This window comes from Tauraco erythrolophus, chromosome 6, assembly GCF_009769465.1.
Source record: "Tauraco erythrolophus isolate bTauEry1 chromosome 6, bTauEry1.pri, whole genome shotgun sequence".
Lineage (NCBI taxonomy): Eukaryota > Metazoa > Chordata > Aves > Musophagiformes > Musophagidae > Tauraco > Tauraco erythrolophus.
In genome coordinates, this window is record NC_141470.1 from 11,050,954 (window position 1) to 11,067,630 (window position 16,677).

The window sequence follows — 16,677 nt, forward strand, 5'->3', positions numbered from 1 at the left end:
ATTAACTTACTTGCCTTGTATTAAATGAATGCTTACATGTACATATATTACTCTGTACATTAGTGTATAAAAATGGATATTTTTATGAAAAAAACATTCAAAGCTGGAAATAATTTATGGTCTTGTACTACCAGTGTATCTGCAAAGTGCTTACTAGGAAGTGCTAACATGGTTTGGTAAGTCCTTTTTCCTCAAAAAAAAAAAAAATCCTGGTCTCACAAATGTTTGAATGAACAAGATTTCACTTGGTTTTAGGGCATCCTTAGCATTAGTTTAAGAGAGAAAACGCAGTTGCAAAGCTAATAACTACATTAAAAGCCTAGTTTTGCTTTGTTCCTATTTAGTGTTTGTGCTTTTCAAAATATGAGAGGTATATTCTCTGAATTGTGTCCTGTTGGGAAGAGATGCCATGCAGCCAAAGAGCAAGAAGAAACAGAAGAAAGCTATATTGTTTGGTCCAAAGGTGGCAAGGAAGGAAGTGTGGAAATGCATTTGCATGATTATTAAGCAACGGCACGCAGAGCGAAGATACCTGTGAGATTTGATAGCCAGAGTCACAGTAGGCTATGAAGGGGGGTGAGAGTGAGGATAAGTAACTTACAATTGATAAAACAGGGAGGAGGAACCACAGGACAGATGCAGAAAAAATAGGTATAGGGGAGAAAAAGGTAATTGGAAAGCGTAGGAAAGTCAGAGGAAAAGAAGAGAGGGCTCAAGAGCTAATGTGAAGGAAAGCAGCTAGAGAAGAGAGCTGGCTCACAGTAGTGTGGAGAGAAAAGAGGAAAGCCTGCTGCAGTGCTCTTTTAAGTAAGACTTTGAGGATTGCCTATCTAATTAAATCAGTGGAGCTCTGATTTGAACCAGCTGAGGGTTGGGCTGACTGCTTCTCATTCTTTCTCTTTTGCAGGTAAGACACTTGAGAGTGGAGGCGGCAGTGGTGGGGAGGAGGAGTGGTGTGTGTGTATCTATGTATATATGTGTGTGTCTCATCTCACACCCAAAAAAAAAGGAAATTATCACAGTAGTTTTAATGCTAAGCAAGATATCTCTCCACTTTCCTGAGTAACATTTACCATGTGTTTTGTGGTATGATGGATGATGTTAATCTCAAAGTGAGAATCCCCCGATTCTCAGACAGGTGTAACAGAAATGGTAGCAATGCTGAACCCTCCTGAAGTCCACTACTAGTGTGTTCCCTCAAATGACCGTCCATCCTGGACTGTAGTCACTCTTTGGGATGTTGGTGGTTTAGTTTTCATTTCCATTTAACTTCCTGTGCTGATACTGCCAAAAGAAACGCAGTATGGTTGTATTAGTTCTTTGAGTACTGGATTCCTTGACTGTATTGATACCACTGAAAAAAATATTTCTGTAATAAGCAGAGCCCACCTAAAACTGGCCAGGATCAAGAGACTCCTATCTGCTACACTGAGTGCCGTTGAGCTGATGCTCAACTCTTATTGAGGAAAAGTTTCTTTGCAGGAATGTGTGTTGCGAAACTGTAGAGCTACAAAGTAGGTTGATATTTTTAACAAACTACTCGACTATAAATTGTTCTGTAAACATCATCACATATTTACACAATGAGATAGGAATATTTTGCAAAATATTTTTTTTCTGTGTAACAGAACTCAAGTTGATGGGTACAACAGTCTTGTTAACAGTTTCTGAATTGAGAGGGAGAAAGTAATTAAAACACATGCTGTTTTCCATATCTAACTTACTATAGAATAATTCTAGGCCAGAAAAATATGTTGTTGAGCTGTGCTTGTGCTTTGAAGCCACAGAAAGACGTGGAGTTCACATACCAGAGTAGTTAGTCCCAGCCAGTTTCTGTCTCCAGCATATCAGCTCATAAAATTTCCCGTCTTTTTGCAATAGTAATAACACAGCCTATTCTTTAACTATTAGGTTGAACAGAAGAACTGGGATGTTTCAGGTCAGATTTTCCACACGAAAGATACGAACCTCGTTAGTAAGTGTGTATCTAGAATTCTTAATATATAATCTACATTTGCTATTTTAAATATTTTCCTGTATGTACCAATTTTTCAAGTTTCTACAGATCCCTCGATATGCTAAACAAGTGTGTAAGGTCAGGTGTGTGTTCCCCCCGTGACTCCAGAAACTCACGTGGTCCTACACCCACTTTGGTGGGATGAGGGGCTTCAAAGCAACTTGGTACATTTAGGCAGGAACCTTTGGACAGGACGTGCTTTTAAGAAGGGTTTATCTGGCTAGCTGTTTTGAACACATAATTCCATAAATGTGATACAGTCCTTATCTTTAGTGGCTTTCAAGCTGTGAAGTGCCTCTTCCGTCATCCTCATACAATTTGTACATCTGGTTACATATGGAATAGGTCAGATTGTCACAGTTATTTAGATACCTCATGAGAATTTTCAGAACTGTGTGTCCCAACCTAATTAGATGGTCTGATAGGCATCTTTGGAAATCCCAGTGGGGACATCCATAGATGTTTATATGCAAATATCATCTTGAGTTCACAACAGACAAAGACCTGGATCTGAGCATCTGCAGTACTAAAGTGAAGCAAGGGTGGTGGTATTTGAAATTGGACTGTGGGTTTAAAAAACAGTAGTGATAATAGGATGAAGGTGAAGCATTTGAGGGTCTAATCATCTAATCTTAAATTTTTGATTAAGTATGAATTTGGGAAAAAGTCAGTCTTTGCTTTGGAAAAAAAAAGTCATGGTGACTATCATGGTTATTGAGATTTACTAGCACATGATTTGACATATCCACCGGAGACATGAACAAAAGTAGCGCTTCACTGAACTGCAGCCAGTGAAGGGACAGAGGTTAGGTTACCACGGGCAAATACTGTATATTCAGATGAGTGGTCTTGCAGTAAGCTGTTTCTTCTTTCAGCTGTCCTGGGTTGGCTGTTTTAGGGTTTGCTCTAAAATATTACATTGGTGTAGAGATTTAACATGACATACCATCATACTTTATTTCAATCCGAGTCCATTTCTGGTTTTAATCATACTGTTGTGTAACGTATGTGAGTGAATTTCTGGAAGTACTGGAACTCTGACCCTGACAAGGTATAGACTAATGCCTCTTGGCAATGCTGATATTCCAATCCATTCTTTTACACTGTGGTGTTTTATTTATTTTTTTAAAAAAAGCCCATGTCTTAGGATTCGAGTTTGAACAGACTATGCTGGGTTTGTTGCAGGGTTTTTTTCGTCTAGTGAGCCACAAGAGAGGCTAAAATTATAGAGAATTGGTTGGGGATCTTAAATGCTCTTTATATCATCTTAATGCTCTTACACATTTCTGAAGAGAAATTATCGCTAATGTGTTAGTATTAGTTCACCTATTGCCTGATTAAGGAGTTTATAACCTTACGGTGAGACGACAGGTTGCTAGTTACTTCTTTCCCAGTGAAATATAGCCTGATATTCAAAACCAGGGGCCTGTGTTTGCCAGGTCTTGCTCAATGAGAGAGATCCTAATCTCAACAAGATAAACTGCTTAAATAAAAGTTGATGAAAGACCAGTCCGAATAGTGGATTATGCCCTAACAGTTTGACAGTGCTTTGCTTTAGGACAATTCTGTGCTTGTGTCCGTAGGGAAGTCTGTCAAAGAGCTGAAGTTTTCAGTGGTTACAGAATTGTATTCGTCTTGATTTTACCAAGTTAATTTCTGTTCAGTACTTGCGTATTCGTTTTCATTTTGTACTGAGAAGAAATTATGGGGAAAGGGTTAAGAGCACGCTTGCTCTTCATCTGTTTTAAATCCATAAATGTGAGCCCCTGTGCTGTTTCTAGGTTTCAGATTACGCTCTGTGATTTATAGGAAAAGGCTGTTCTCCACAAGTTGAAATCCCATGTGTTTCTCCACCATTGTAAAATAACAAATCCTTGAGAATGCTTCCAGTTGCAAAAATTGCAGTTTTGAACTACATTTGTAACTGCTTGCTTTCTCTGAAGTGATGGCATTGACGTCGGAAGTGAAGTCCCCTTGGCCTAACACTATCTGTTCAAGGTTTGCCATGCTTTTCATTGCAGCTTACACAAACTATAGCAACACCCTTATGTTTATAGTCTTCTATCACTTTATTTTTGGAGGATACACCCACTAAAAAGTGCCTCTGTGAGCAGACACTTGTATCATTCTGCATAACTTACATCCAGAGCCCCTACAGTGACGGCAGGCCAGAAGCCATGGTGACCCAACAGTCCATAAGCTTCAAATCCCTTCTAGTGTCTCATGGTTTAAATCAGCACAGAATTTGGCCTCGTGTTTTTCAGTTGATTTCTGTGGCAATGCTGGGGTATTTTTTGACACAGTATGTTTTCAGAATATAGTGCTTAGAAACAGCTTCACAGCCGTGACATCCATCTTCTCCTTTTCATTAAATGGTAGGAGAATTTGCCAATCATCTCTGTAGTAGAAAACAACATGGACAATGTTAGGATTTCTGAAATAGTATTATCACTGGTTCTGGTAATGTAAATATTGCTACTCAGGTCAGTGGCCTTTTCCTTTCAGATATCTTTTCAGACTGTAATTCCTGCAACAGGAGAGCTGCTTTATTTTGTCTGTCGCAGCTGCGTAATGACTTTCATTTTTGTTGAACAGCTGAGATATTCTCTCCATTTACCTACTTTCCCTTGGTAGAATAGCCTGAACTTGTGAGGGCATTTGAGTGACTCTAACCTCTTGCCTATGATTGGTTTTACAAAGGAAAAACAACCAATTTGTCTCTATTATTTAAAAATACACATATTACCGAGGTGCAGGAAAAAAAAATGAAGGAGGTTCTGGCTAAAGTCATTGTGTGAGGTTAAGTAAGTAGCAATGCAGCATTGTTTTGGCCTTCCATGGATCCCTGACGAACTGTGTCAGTAGTTGACCTAATAAAAGCTTATTTCTTTTGTCTCAAAACAAAAGGTTAAATGGGATGTTGTTAGTATTATTACTTGATGAGTCTTATTAAGATGTGGGATACAGCATATATTAAATTAGCATGTTAAAGTATTATGTGAGTGGAAACATGATTCAGAATTCTTAATAAGTTGATCATAATTTTGATGCTTTTACATCTCATACTTGGCATTAGATGTTTTTCTGTGCAGATTGTATCTGATGTGTATTCTGGGCCATACAATCTAAGCCAAATAGAAAAGCCAAACTCAGCCTTGAGTTTGCAGTGGTCTTGTAACTCTCTACAACGAATACAGCAAAGGGCTACCATGTGGTGTTAACTTCTTGAGCATAATGAAGTAGTGCAACATCAGCCGGTTTACACTAAAGGTTATTGTAAGTTTAATAAGCCAACAATAAAGAGGCAAGTAACCACAGGCAATGTGGTTATTTCTTCCTAGTATCACTGATCGTAGTCCTGCATTTCCTTTTATAATTCAGAGCCATGAATGACAAACTCTGCAAAAAATATTTTTTTTAATCTGAAAAGATTGCTCTTAACCAGATGCTGCAAAATAGTATTGTGCATGACTTTCCATGTGCGCTGAACTGCAGCTCTGTTGTGTTCTCTCTTCAGCTTCTTTAGAAAAGGAGTTTAATGTGTCAGACTGTGTCTGTAAGACAGTGCCGTACATTATTATTTACTTATCTGTGATCTCATTTCTGTCTAGTTACTTTCAAATTGCTTGGCCTTGAAGCCATGTAAAAAAGCAACTGCCTTCTGACACAAGAAGATGCAGAGACTGAAGAGCTGAATAAAGGTTCACTGTGATTTGATACGAGTATCAAATTGGTATTTGATAATGATATCACTGAAGTTGAGGAACAATAGCCAATTCTGACAAAATGAAGACTGTTTTTTATATTTTTCCTACTTTCTCTACAGAGTATTTCAGTCCCTTCCAAAAATAAGATTGTCTTCCTATTTTCTTTTTCCCCCATGTCCTTCGTGCAACTCTTCATACCCTGGTAACAGACATAAGTAAAATCAGAATTGTGAAAATATACAGCAAAGTCGATTTAGGATGTAGAAGAAATCTCATGCTCTTGCCTGATTTCAACACATACTTTTATAGTAAGGGTTATGTTCTTAGCTAGCATCATTGTGGGCAGACCACAAAGAAAATCTCTGATGCTACATCTGTTTGCCCCAGCATACCATTAGCTCTGAAGACATATGCGTAATCTTTATTCTATCTACAGCAGTTTGTCTTGGTTCTAGACATACTACACGTTGGACTCTTTCCCCCAAGAGAAGCTGAACAAATTTGACTGTCGCGCTCCAAAATCCTATGCTGTTTAGCTATTCTGGATCCTCCTCTGTTTAGTTGGAAACCAGTTTTTGTTTGGTTCGTCAGGATATGCTGAGGAATAGAGGGATAACTGGGAACAGAGTAGGGGGTCAGCATGCTTTAACGCTTTGCTTTTAATGGTCTGTTTATCCTCCTTACTTTGTGTCCAGTCTCCCAGTACCATCTAAATGCTTTGCATAAAGCTGTTCTTGATAATTCAATTGTAAAATGATCCACCTTGAGTTACAGCAATATAGTGGTCGTGCAGCAGTAGAGGTATGAGAGAGTTTGTACTTCAGGTGAGTTATGAAGGCAAGCCCTTTGTGAGACTTGTCTTCCCTATCAGAAAAGCAGTTTCCATAAACTTCTGCGCTTCGTGCTGTCTCTTGCTGATCCACATGGCCGTTATTATTTTTGCTTGCACTAACTAAAGGTCAGGAGAGCAATGGTTCTTTCCCTTCTCAGGCCTGCATTTAAATATTCATTTCAGATTATCTTGATATGAGCCTATCTTAAAGGGCTAGACTAATGAGCTGTATTTTCCAGTCACTGGGAAAGAATCTCAAATTGCTGTTAGTGCCTGAAGCCAGGCAAGTCAGTTGAGCTTGTTCTCCCCTTTCCATAAGAACCCCCACCTCCTGCTTCCCCACCGCCCCTTGGACATCTCTCCCAGGCCACCGGTGCAGACCTCGGGATTCTTTCTGACCTGCCAAAAGCGGCTGATCAGGTTTCCCACCAGCTGCCATCGCTGCGTGAAGGCTCCCAAAGGAGGAGAAAAGCCCCAGTGCCGCGCTGAAGCCAGTGTGTGTGCCTTTCTCCAGCTGTACAGCAGTGTGACATCTCTGCTGAGATGCAGCTGAGAGCTGGGGAAGTCACATCACGTTCCGCGTTGTGGTTGCTGAGCTGCCCGCCCACGGGGAGGCTGCATCTTTCCGACGGCTTCCCCCATTCATATACCATGCTTCAATGGCATGACTATGAAAAACCTACAAGATTATTTTCCTTTTTAAAACATTTCTTATAATAGTAGGCTATTTTTATTATTAATTGAAGATATTAAAACATCAAAATCCTTCAAAGGCAATGTTATTTTTTTAAACTTGTTCTTTTTTGCATGTCTTAAAAATCCACAAACCAAGCTAAACCAGACTATCTGTAGACAAAAGAGGACTGATATAACTACATGAAAGGATTTCTGAGTTAAGCCCGTAACTTTTGAGAAGGGAGACATGAAAGCTGCTGTAAAATAAAATACAAATCCATTAAAAGATGACTGTGGATTTAAAATTACATATTTTAAATAAAAAAAGACCAACAACAGATAGTTGGAAGAATATATAGTGAGGCGGTGAGCTTACGAATGTTAATTCAGCTTAAACTAATTCCCTTGGGGCTATGTTCACATTCAGTAAATAGTAACAAAGATATTTACTGGCCGAAGGGTTCACCAAAAGAGTGAATTCATCATTACTCTTACAGAATATTCTCGCAGAGCAATTTTTTAATTTATAATCACTAATGCTCCTATGGGAAGTCAGCCCCTGCATTCCTCTAGGTAGGGAACAGAAATTATATTGAGACATGTGTATTTAAGTCAAAGCAGCTCATATTTTTAAAATGAAACACTCAAAACATTCTATTCTATAGAAATTATTAATCAAACATCTTCATAGAAATTAGTTGCTGGTGACATTGAATTCAATGCTTAGATGAACAAGTTCTTTTGATGAAATCTTACTTGTTCACGACCAATTTGCAAGCATGAGTTAGAGTTCAAAAGATGTAGATCTTTTGTAACTAGGTTACTTGTTCGCCAATAATTACTAGAATGCCTTTGACTGCTAAGACCAAAGACGTTTTAAAAATCTAGCTGACCTGCTGTTTGTGATTCTCCTTGCTGTACATAGATCTGTTATTTCTGTGTTCCTATTGCATTTAAACCTGTGAAGACCCTGGAGGTGAGGACTGGGAGGATAGCTGAATTCATTTCATTTGTCTTGTCACTAGTTTCTAACTTTACTTTCACGAATGGATGAGAAGTCCACAGGGCAAGGTCTAGTAAAGAATGTTTATCCATTAAAAATAAACACATTCATACATTGAAAATGTTATGGGAGCATTTGGGTAAACACTAAGCTTGGCTGAAGCCCATTTAATAAAACTTTAGTTTTGTAACTGGTTTGCTCTTCAAGTGTTGTCATACTTTTCTAACACTTCTGGGCAGCTTTTACTGGTTTGTCCTTAAGATGGTTTTTGTGAATCATTTATGGGACAGGGTATGTTTTGAAAGCCTGTGATAAACATATGATAATTATGGCAAACAACAGTTACCAAGCTCTAGCAACAAACAAAAGGAAAAGCTGGGTAGCCCACATCATTTGAAGTAACCAGTGATTCTGATTTTTGTTCCTGGGCACAGTGATCAGGCATTTCCTGTTACAGGATACACAGCGATGCAACCTAATCCCTTCCAACTTCATGCATCTAAAACGTTACCCACTACGGAGAGACTCCCGTCAACTGTGATGGGCAGAGAATGACAGAACATGTGAAAAGGCAAAAATAACCTTGAGCCACAGCAAATTCTATACCAAACGTGCCTGGAGGACTATCGATGAAAGATTTCATTAGACTTAAATGCACTAATGAAGTGGCTTAATGTAGTTAACACTGAATATTGTCCACCAGATTCTGTGACAAGGAACAAGCTTTTCAACGCCTGAATGGAAAAACTATTTCAGTTCACATGCACAACATATTATTAAAATCTGATGTGTTAAAGTTCAAGTCTAAATAATGATTAGTGCCAAAAACTTTGGGCCAACCAACTTCAACCTTCTTTCTTAATACTTTAGCTCAGTCCTAAGTCAGAAATTTAAGATGACTGCAGAGAATTTAAATATGTTTGAAAACTGAGCTTGACTTCAAATCAGTGTTAGGTTTACTAAGAAATGGGCATTTTGTAAAAGATATTATAAATCTGTGCCTCTCTCCTACTGAGTTTTTGTTCTTATTAAATTCGTTCTGAATAGGCAGTGTTGACCTTTTACCTACGATAATATCGGCATCCGTGTACGTTGGGGCTTTGGTACGTAATGTGCCAGACATTATGGTCCTGATAATAAAATGTTCTACAAATGAACAAAAAGGCAAGTGTTATAAATAGGAAATTAGCACCACCTTTCCTCTGTCTTATTGCTTTAATATTTCTGATAACACTAAACCAATATGTAGAACACCTTCCTGAGATGAAAAGGGGAACAATCTTCTAATGGCATTGCTAAGGATTTGGTACAAAATTCAGCAGCTTTGTAAAGACAATAAATATCTCTAATTAGTAATTGTTATTTTTTCTTTATTCTTTAATAATTCTTTCTTATTCTTTAATGAATGAACTGTGTATTTCAGAATAGGAATTAATCTTGTAAAACTTTATGTTAAAAAAAAGAAGTTTGGGGTTTTTTTTAAACATAAACCAACTAAACCGTGCAACTGCTTGCTTCCTTTTTTTTGTAAAACCACCTGTTTTTTGTAACCAGAAGTATTAGCCTTCGTCCCAGAAGACATTCTTCTGGGTGGCCTTGCAGGTCCCCTTGCAGGAAGGAGGCAGATGGGTGCTGGCTGAAGCCAGTGACATTCACTGTGGCTGTCAGTGAGTGCGGGACTGGGGAATGAGCCATACCTTGAGGAACCTATTGAGGTTTTGGCTGCCTGTGTTGTGAAAAATGAATAAGACTGCAGTCACATGTACGAATGGCTCCATTACAGTAGTTTGGGGCATTTATAAATGTGTAACAACTTTCCAACCAAATGAGAACGTCTGTAAAATTACCTTAAGTTCTTCAGCATGCTTGTTTTCCAAATTACATGAAATTTCAGTCCAGCTTTCTGATGGACTAATGAAGAGATCAGGTTTCCTCTAAATGACTTGTTGTAGGTCAAGTATCCTAGCAACAAAAGGAGGCAGGAAAAACTAATGATTTCTAGTCATTTTATTCTGTCAGGCTTGCCTTTGTCATGTGGGTGCTCAATTCATTGTATTTTGTTGCTGGTGTGGTTTTTTTTTTTATCCTCATTTCTTATGCTTTGAGGAGTGCCTGTACCCACAACACGTTACTTTTTCAATGTGCGAATAAAGCAAACCTAGTTTATACCTACCAATAACATAGGTTTGTATGAATCTATTGACCCTGTTACCAGCTGCATGGTTTTCTGTTGTTGATGAGTTGTTATATCCTCCTTCATCCTTCTAGATCATTCCTATAGATTCTGACAGTGTTACAGCTTCATTGGTGTCTTCAGAATCTAATTTTGTGAGTTTAAGTCTATGGGCAATGTTCCATCATATGTGTAGTGTTCAAGGTGATCTTGATGTCCTGTTTATATTGGGAAGGAAAATTACTGGTAGGCAGTGAAAGATATTGGCAATTTTTCTTCAGAAAGGTGCAGGCTGAGATGTTGTCTAGTATTGGAAGCTGTAGTCTTTAGCTTGCTTTTACGGGCACGCAAACTATTTCAGTATATTTTTGAAGGTAATATGGTGATGGTTATTGGAATCACTCATGGTGATTGGCAAGTCCCTTCAGATGTTGGTAATCATGAGATTGATGAGTATGGCGAGGGTGAGGCTCAAAGCCTGATGAACACTCATGAGAGGAAAATAGCTTTGTTAACAAAAGGGCAAAAGCCTTGTCTGCTGACTCTGTTGCTGATGCGCTTATCAAACAAGCTTTCTCCCAAAGTTAGGCAAAACCAAACGTGTAAACATGAGAGATTTCAATTGCAAGAGAGCTTAAGAGCTGAAGCAGGTGGGCTCTCTGGAATATTCCGATAGTCCCTGAAAACCTCTTCCACAGGGGCTGAGGTAGTGCCACTGCCATTGGAGTCTCGCTCTGCACGGCAGTCCTTCTCCAAAGGGCATCTCCCGCTGGCTCTGGGGATGCGTGCACAGACGGTATGCTGCTGCTCTCTGCAAGCACTCTCAGGTGATGGCATTTCCTGCCACACTCCTAAAAATCCAAAAGTGTTCCTGAAACTCTTGCTCTGAGGATGGTAACGTATTGAGTGGCTACCTGGCACCTAAGCATGCTGTGTGTCCCCAGTTTGCAGACAGCCGTTCTGTACCCAGAATTCAGAGACGTCACAAGTGGCTGAACAAACAAACATCACCAGTTAATGGTTAACCTCTCAATTTACTAAAGCATTTGTTACCAGTTTGCGAAAGAGATCAAACAACTGTGAATCATAACCTTGGCTACTAATTAAATCCTTTATTCCCTTTCCTCATCGCAGAAGCATTTAATCTTGGGGAATCAGGACAGCCCGTTGTTCAGAATTAGGTTTTACAGCGTAAGCAGAAATAAGCTTACTGTAGGGCTTCCTACTGGAGCTGGAAATGGGAAGGAATCAAATGAGAATATTAACTCTACCTCCTGACGTGGCAGTTCATGTTAGCACTGAATGATGATTGATGGGAAATAGCTGCATTGGAAAATCATTTTGGTGGTATAGTTTTGTTGTTTCACTGAGTGGCGAATATAATTTTTATTATCTGGTGGTCTTGCTTATAGATGAGACTGATATGCTCTACTAGTGACCGTCTGTCCAAAAGAAAAGTATCTTACTCAGAAATAATGGACTGTGAAGAACACCACAGAGGAAATGAGGCATAAACCAAAATACTACAAGCAGTTTTATTGCAATTGAAATTTATTTTGGTTTGCCATAAGATGTTTTTGTGTGTGTTTATGCATAGGATGTATAGCTGCATGACAGTTACACTTTCGCACCTTTGATATTTAATAGCAGAGTAAGCAGCATTTATCTTTTTGGCTCCCACCTCTGTGAAGCAGAACTTAAAGACTGTCGTGGTTTAGGCTGATCCAGCAACTAAAACTCACACAGTCTCTCCTTCTCCAGTAAAGTAGAGAGGAGAGAAAAAAAAAAAAAACCACAAAGGGACTGAGGGTTGAGACAAGAACAGAGGGAGCACCCACCAACCATGGTCCCGGGCAAAACAGACAGGGCTTTCTCAAAGCAAAACAGTTTATTAATGATTACTTAGAAGGACAAAGGGAAACAAAACCAATTACTCGAGAGGACAGAAAGAAACAAAACCAGATCTTAAAACCGACACCTTCCCCCCCCTTTTCCTTTTCCTCCCGGCTCTACCTCCTCCCCCCAGCAGCACAGGGGGCAGGGACTGGGGAAGTGCAGGTCAGTTCATTCCGTGCTGTTACTGCTGCTTCTTTCTTAAAGGAGGAGGAGTCCTTACACCCTTTTCCCCTGCTCCAATGGATCCCCTACCCACGAGGAAAAATCCACAAACTTCTCCAGCGTGAGTCCAGCCCACTGGAAACAATCCTTCCCCACAGATTGCTCCAGTGTGGGCTTTACCACAGTCTCGGGTACTTAGGGAGCTGTAGCCACTCGCTCCGGCGTGGGTCGTCACGCAGACTCCAGATGCCTCTCTGCCGTGTCGTGCACCTCAACACGACCATCCTCAGGCTCAGGCATCTTCTCCCCACGGGCTGCGAGTGGGTCTCTACTCCACCGAGGCCGTCCTGGTTGCAGGGGGGCCGCCTGCCATCTCACCATCAGCCGCAGGGGAAACTCGGCTCCGGCACACCTCCTCCCGCTCCATCCTCACTGACCTGCTGTCGATGCGGCTGTTTCTCTCAGATCTCAGTCCTCTCCGGGTGAACTCAGCCCAGTGGGCACCCCAGGAGTGGGGTGCCCCCGAGTTCCCCAGCTGGCTCCACCGCCGCCATTCTCCGTGGGTGGCGCCGGCCTGACGCAGGCAGCCGCCCGGCCGGGAGCCAGGGAGCGGGGGCAGTGCCCTCCTCCCTTCTCTCCTCGATCCTGGGCAAAGCACCTTTTCCGGTTCCTTTGTCCTGACTTAAATAGGGCAATTCGCAGAGGCGCCCTATTGGCTCAGCCCTGAGGGGGATGGCAGTCTGATCTGGTGGTCAGAACTAAGCCTAACCCGGTTCCAAACTAACCCGGTTCCAAAACCGGGGAGGTCGCAGGGAGCAAAACCCCTCTCCTGCCACCAGAACCACCCACCCCCCCTCCACATCAAACCATGACACTTTATTTCTTTCAGTTTTTGGGGAAGTTGCCCTTGTCCCTTCCAGCAGAGCGATGCAGCAAGGGCTCACAGAACAGGGATACCACTAACTGGCATTAGGCTAACTCCATTCACTGGGATTCGATCCAAACAGGCAGCCATCTTAGTTAGGAGGAGTGAACTTCCATTTTTATAACATGAGCGATGGTCTTGCGATCAGATTGGCAGGAGCAGGGACCTGGAGACAGTCTGTCTGAGACACCTCGGTAAGGTGTCAAGAGGGAAGGGCCTCCCTGTAGAGATCCAGCTGCACATTCACAGATTGGGGAAGTGTTCAAGGCCAGGTTGGATGAGGCTTTGAGCAACCTGGTCTCGTGGAAGGTGTCCCTGCCCATGGCAGGGGGCTTGGAACTAGATGATCTTTGAGGTCCCTTCCAACCCAAACCATTCTATGGTTCTGTGGTATTACTGAGGCACGGTGGCTTTATATAAATGCACTTACAGTCTTAGTGATCTGCAGACCTGTGGTGAAAAGCTGTATGTTATTAGTTTGAAAAGCAACCGTATTTTACACTGTATCCAGAGAAAGTAATCTTTTCTCTTCTTGCTAAATCTGAACGGTTTCTGTAACAGAAAGAAACCACCTGAGAGGCTGTATCTACAAGTAGAAGATGAGAGCATTTTTTTGGTTCTGTTTTTGGCTTTGCAAAAAGCTATTTTCCCCATTAAAAGTGTGAGTTTTCAGAACGGGAACGCCCCAGCTACACTCACCGTGCTGTTCAGAGGACAGACATCCATCATTCGCATATGCAGAACTGTTTGCTGGGGAAAATTTGTCCTGAGGAAATATGTGAATACTCACTAAAATTCCAGGTTATATTTAACTGGAGAGACTTGAGTGATACCATGCTATATCATACCAAAGACCGAAACCTGTACAAAACTTAAATATCATTTTCCATCCTTTAATGAGGATGAATGCTGTCAGGATCAGTACAGACAGAAAGCACTGCCTAGTGACATCTCAATATGCCAGTCTATCAGTATTACTCATGACAATTTTTTTAAGACAAAACATCTGGAAGATCTAACTCTGCCTTTACTGCTGCTTTCCCAAAGCTGTCGCTAAAAGCCTGTTTGGAGTTAGAAATATTAGATGTTCCTGCATTTAAAAAGGAAATAAAGATTGTGCAATAATGTCATTCAAGCACATTTCAATAAGAGTAGTAGAATGAACAAGCAGAACAAATCGTCAGCAGAGCTTAAATGTTTGATTTGGTATTTTAATGTTAAGAAGAAAAACACATCATTTTAGCAAGCTTTGAAAAATTTAGAATATCTGCTGCTCTTAATGAACTGTTTAAAAAATAATGTCAGATACTATGAAAATCTGTTGGTTTAAAGTACAAAGAGCAAATTATTATTTTTTAATTCTGTTTTCGGTTCATATGCATGTGCATGAAGAGAAGGATATATTTGTTTAAAGACTTTTCAGATTATTTTGTCTATATATGCTTACAATTTGGTTTTGGGATACCTGTGTACGCAGATGTTTCATCCAGCCACCACAACATCGTTTGGATTGTTTAGCAGTCAACGACAGAATATCTTTAAAATGTGGGGTTTTTTAAATAATTTTTAAAAAACAAATTTGTGTAAATGAAGAAGCATATTGTACAGGACTTCGTGGGGCAGGGTGGGGGAAACCCCCACAAAAACCCACAAGCTGTATTTCTAGAGTGACCACATGTAAAAGTATGTGTATGTATGTGTGTATGGCTCAATATGCAGAAAATTGATAGCTTTTTTTTTGGGGGGGTGGGGGAGGAATGAAACTAGGAAAGATGGGTGGAGGTTTGCTTAGACATAGGAGGAGGTTATATGGGCGCCTCTTTGTACTGTGACATGTGTGCAAACCTATCATAGGTCAGATAAAATCCTGGATTTTTATAGCCTTCTGCAAAGGTGGGGAAGGTCAACACAATAGTGTGTTGTGCTCCCAGGCGGCATCACAACTACTTACATTGCACGTTCTCACGTTAGTGAAGCATTTACTGCAGACTGTTAGGTTTATTGTCTGGATGGAGATGCTCTTTCACCTCACTCACCTTCCTCGTTTTTTCCACAGGCTGCGAGAACACCACCGTGCTGCAATTAAGGTGATTCGTAGAATGCAGTATTTTGTGGCAAAGAAAAAGTTCCAGGTGAGTTGTGAATAGAAAGCTCCTTTTCTGAATAAACCCTTTTATTCTCCTGATTCATTGTTTCTTTTAGAAACTTAAGAGACACTAACACAATTCATTTCAGTAATGGTGAGCTACACCCACTATTCTCTTCCCTCTTCAATAGGGTGGTTGTTTAGCAGCAGGTTAGACAACTGTGGATTCGCTGGAAGTAGGCTAAAGTCCTGAAATGCAGTCTGAATTAAAACGTTATTTTCTGCTAATGGACTTGACCCTTAACCCTCTGTTATCGCTGTCTCTTTCTCGCAGTGCAAACATTCTCATATATCTCCATTAATTCTCAGCTGCGTGTTACTGTCAAGCCAAGTCAGTAGGATTAGAGATTAAAATACTACCTCAGCCTTGTTTCTGTCTCTTAGTCAGTGATAATGAAGTCCTGATAAGAAACCTGAGGTGGAAATTTGTTAGCGTATTGGAAGGTTTCTCCTTCCTTTTCCCTTCTCCCCTCTGCATGGTAGGAGACCTCCTTCCCAGGTCGTGAGATACTGGTTCTCTTCACTCCTCTAGCCCTCACTGACGTACGTTTCCTGTGTGCCACTTCACTTGCTGTGATATTGTGATACCATAAGCATTTAACAGTAGCCAATTAATCTTATTGCCTGGTCCAAATAAAAAATTCTGACTCCAAGCTTTCTAAGAATGTGGTTTCTAAATTGATTTCCTTAATCCAGTAAAAACATGTGTCAATAGCTTTCAGTTTGATTTAAACCAGGTGAATATATACGTATATATGTAAGAAATATATTACTTTACTTAATTATTAAGGAACAATCTCCGGAGAACAGGCTTCACAAGTAAAAATGCAAAGAGAGGGACTTAACTGCCCACATCCATTTTCATATATGACCTTGCCACTACTGCTTGCAATAGTCTAAAAAGCTTTCCCGCCTTTAATCTGTACCTCTCCAAAAATGGAGTGTGTCCTTTTTCCTTCAAATTTGAAGGGCACAGAGTTTAGGATCAAAAAGATGATGATGATGACTAACAGTCCAGGAGATGATTGTTTCTGTAAGACGATGCTTGCTGCTGCTTCAAAACCATGATTATGACTTCCTCATTGAAATTTAGAAGCACTGCCTGAATTCTTTAGCATTTTCTACTTTGCATCTTTTTATT

General features: G+C 40.4%; 1 protein-coding gene across 3 annotated transcripts in view; it reads left to right on the forward strand.

The window, feature by feature from the left end:
- KCNQ1 (potassium voltage-gated channel subfamily Q member 1) overlaps positions 1-16,677 on the forward strand; it is a 378,889-nt gene that overhangs the window by 245,205 nt on the left and 117,007 nt on the right. For all 3 annotated transcript variants that reach the window (XM_086613033.1, XM_086613032.1, XM_086613031.1), the window contains one exon: positions 15,447-15,522. In XM_086613033.1, the coding sequence (XP_086469159.1) occupies positions 15,447-15,522 (76 nt within the window). The remainder of the gene's footprint in view (positions 1-15,446; positions 15,523-16,677) is intronic.